The sequence below is a fragment of the Halyomorpha halys genome, unplaced genomic scaffold, assembly GCF_000696795.3.
Source record: "Halyomorpha halys isolate HHAL.00 unplaced genomic scaffold, Hhal_1.1 Scaffold278.1, whole genome shotgun sequence".
NCBI classification, from domain to species: Eukaryota; Metazoa; Arthropoda; class Insecta; order Hemiptera; family Pentatomidae; genus Halyomorpha; species Halyomorpha halys.
The window spans coordinates 478591-479747 of record NW_027109219.1 but is presented as its reverse complement, the minus strand read 5'-3'; the positions used below and the strand labels follow the sequence as shown (position 1 = coordinate 479747).

Here is a 1157-nt window from a genome sequence, read left to right as displayed (position 1 = left end):
GACCGTTGGTATTGGGAGGAGTGGGGACGACAGTTATGCCACAATAACGAAAATAATTTGTAAATATGTGAGAAAGTTGTAATAGTGTTAAATTGATTCGTAATTAATAGTTTTAATATTTAATGTGAAAAGTGCCAAAATAGGGAGGGTATCTTTGACTAAAATTTATGACCTTCAAAAAGTTTTTAAATTATTGGAGTGAATGTAGCTTTGTATTTGAGATTGTCCTTGAGGATGGCCGAAATGTTGGACTTTTAAAGAAATAAAGAGTGTTTTAAAACTTAAATTGGATACAAATTGTTTAACTTAAAGAAATATTTAACATGTTAAAATTTTTTAAATTTAACACATCATGAATACTCCTAATGATTTGGTTTTCATTCACTTTATTTTCTCTGATGTGTTTTTGGAATTTAAAGATATCTTAATTTATTAATGTATAAATAACTCTTTGCTACCTTTGTTTTTGTTGCTACAGGATCATTTTTTTTTTTTGATAATCATTCCTAAAATATATGTAATTTTTAATTAATTTTTTTTCAGGCTGAACAGCTGATCTTGACTGGATTCCCTGAGAAAATAGTTTTATTAAATGAAATTTTGGAATCGCCAATTTTAAATGTAAAAGATCTTACAAACGTCCATCAGAAAGTTAACATTCCCATACCAGAACCTGTACAATTTAACAAGTGAGATATACAATATTTATTATAAGATTATGTATTATGTTACCATTACGATTGATTTAAATGTAATTTTCATATATCTTATAAATTTTTATGATAATAAACAGAAAAAGGCTTGGGACCATTTGTACAGAGATGCGCAAAAATTAATCTTTATCTGAAACTAATAGCTAGTTGCCATGGAAACTACCCTTATTTATGAATGAGCCATTAATCTTTATCTGAAACTAATAGCTAGTTGCCATGGAGATTGCCCTTATTTATGAATGAACCATTAATCTTTATCTGAAACTAATAGCTAATTGCCATGGTAACGACCCTTATTCATGAATGAACCATTGATAAATAAATATCGTATCCATGGCAACTTTAGCTATTAGCCCAACTCTGTCTGTACATAAATAATCTTTTTATATTGTAACATTTAAAAACTATTTAAAGTAAAATAAAAGGAATAGAAATTAATAGTTT

The 1157-nt window shown here is 27.2% G+C and overlaps 1 protein-coding gene across 2 annotated transcripts in view; it reads left to right on the top strand.

Annotated features, from left to right (window-relative positions):
* REG (proteasome regulator gamma) overlaps nucleotides 1-1157 on the top strand; it is a 19614-nt gene that overhangs the window by 9790 nt on the left and 8667 nt on the right. For both annotated transcript variants that reach the window (XM_014420572.2, XM_014420571.2), the window contains exon 3: nucleotides 544-689. In XM_014420572.2, coding sequence (XP_014276058.1) covers nucleotides 544-689 — 146 coding nt within the window. The remainder of the gene's footprint in view (nucleotides 1-543; nucleotides 690-1157) is intronic.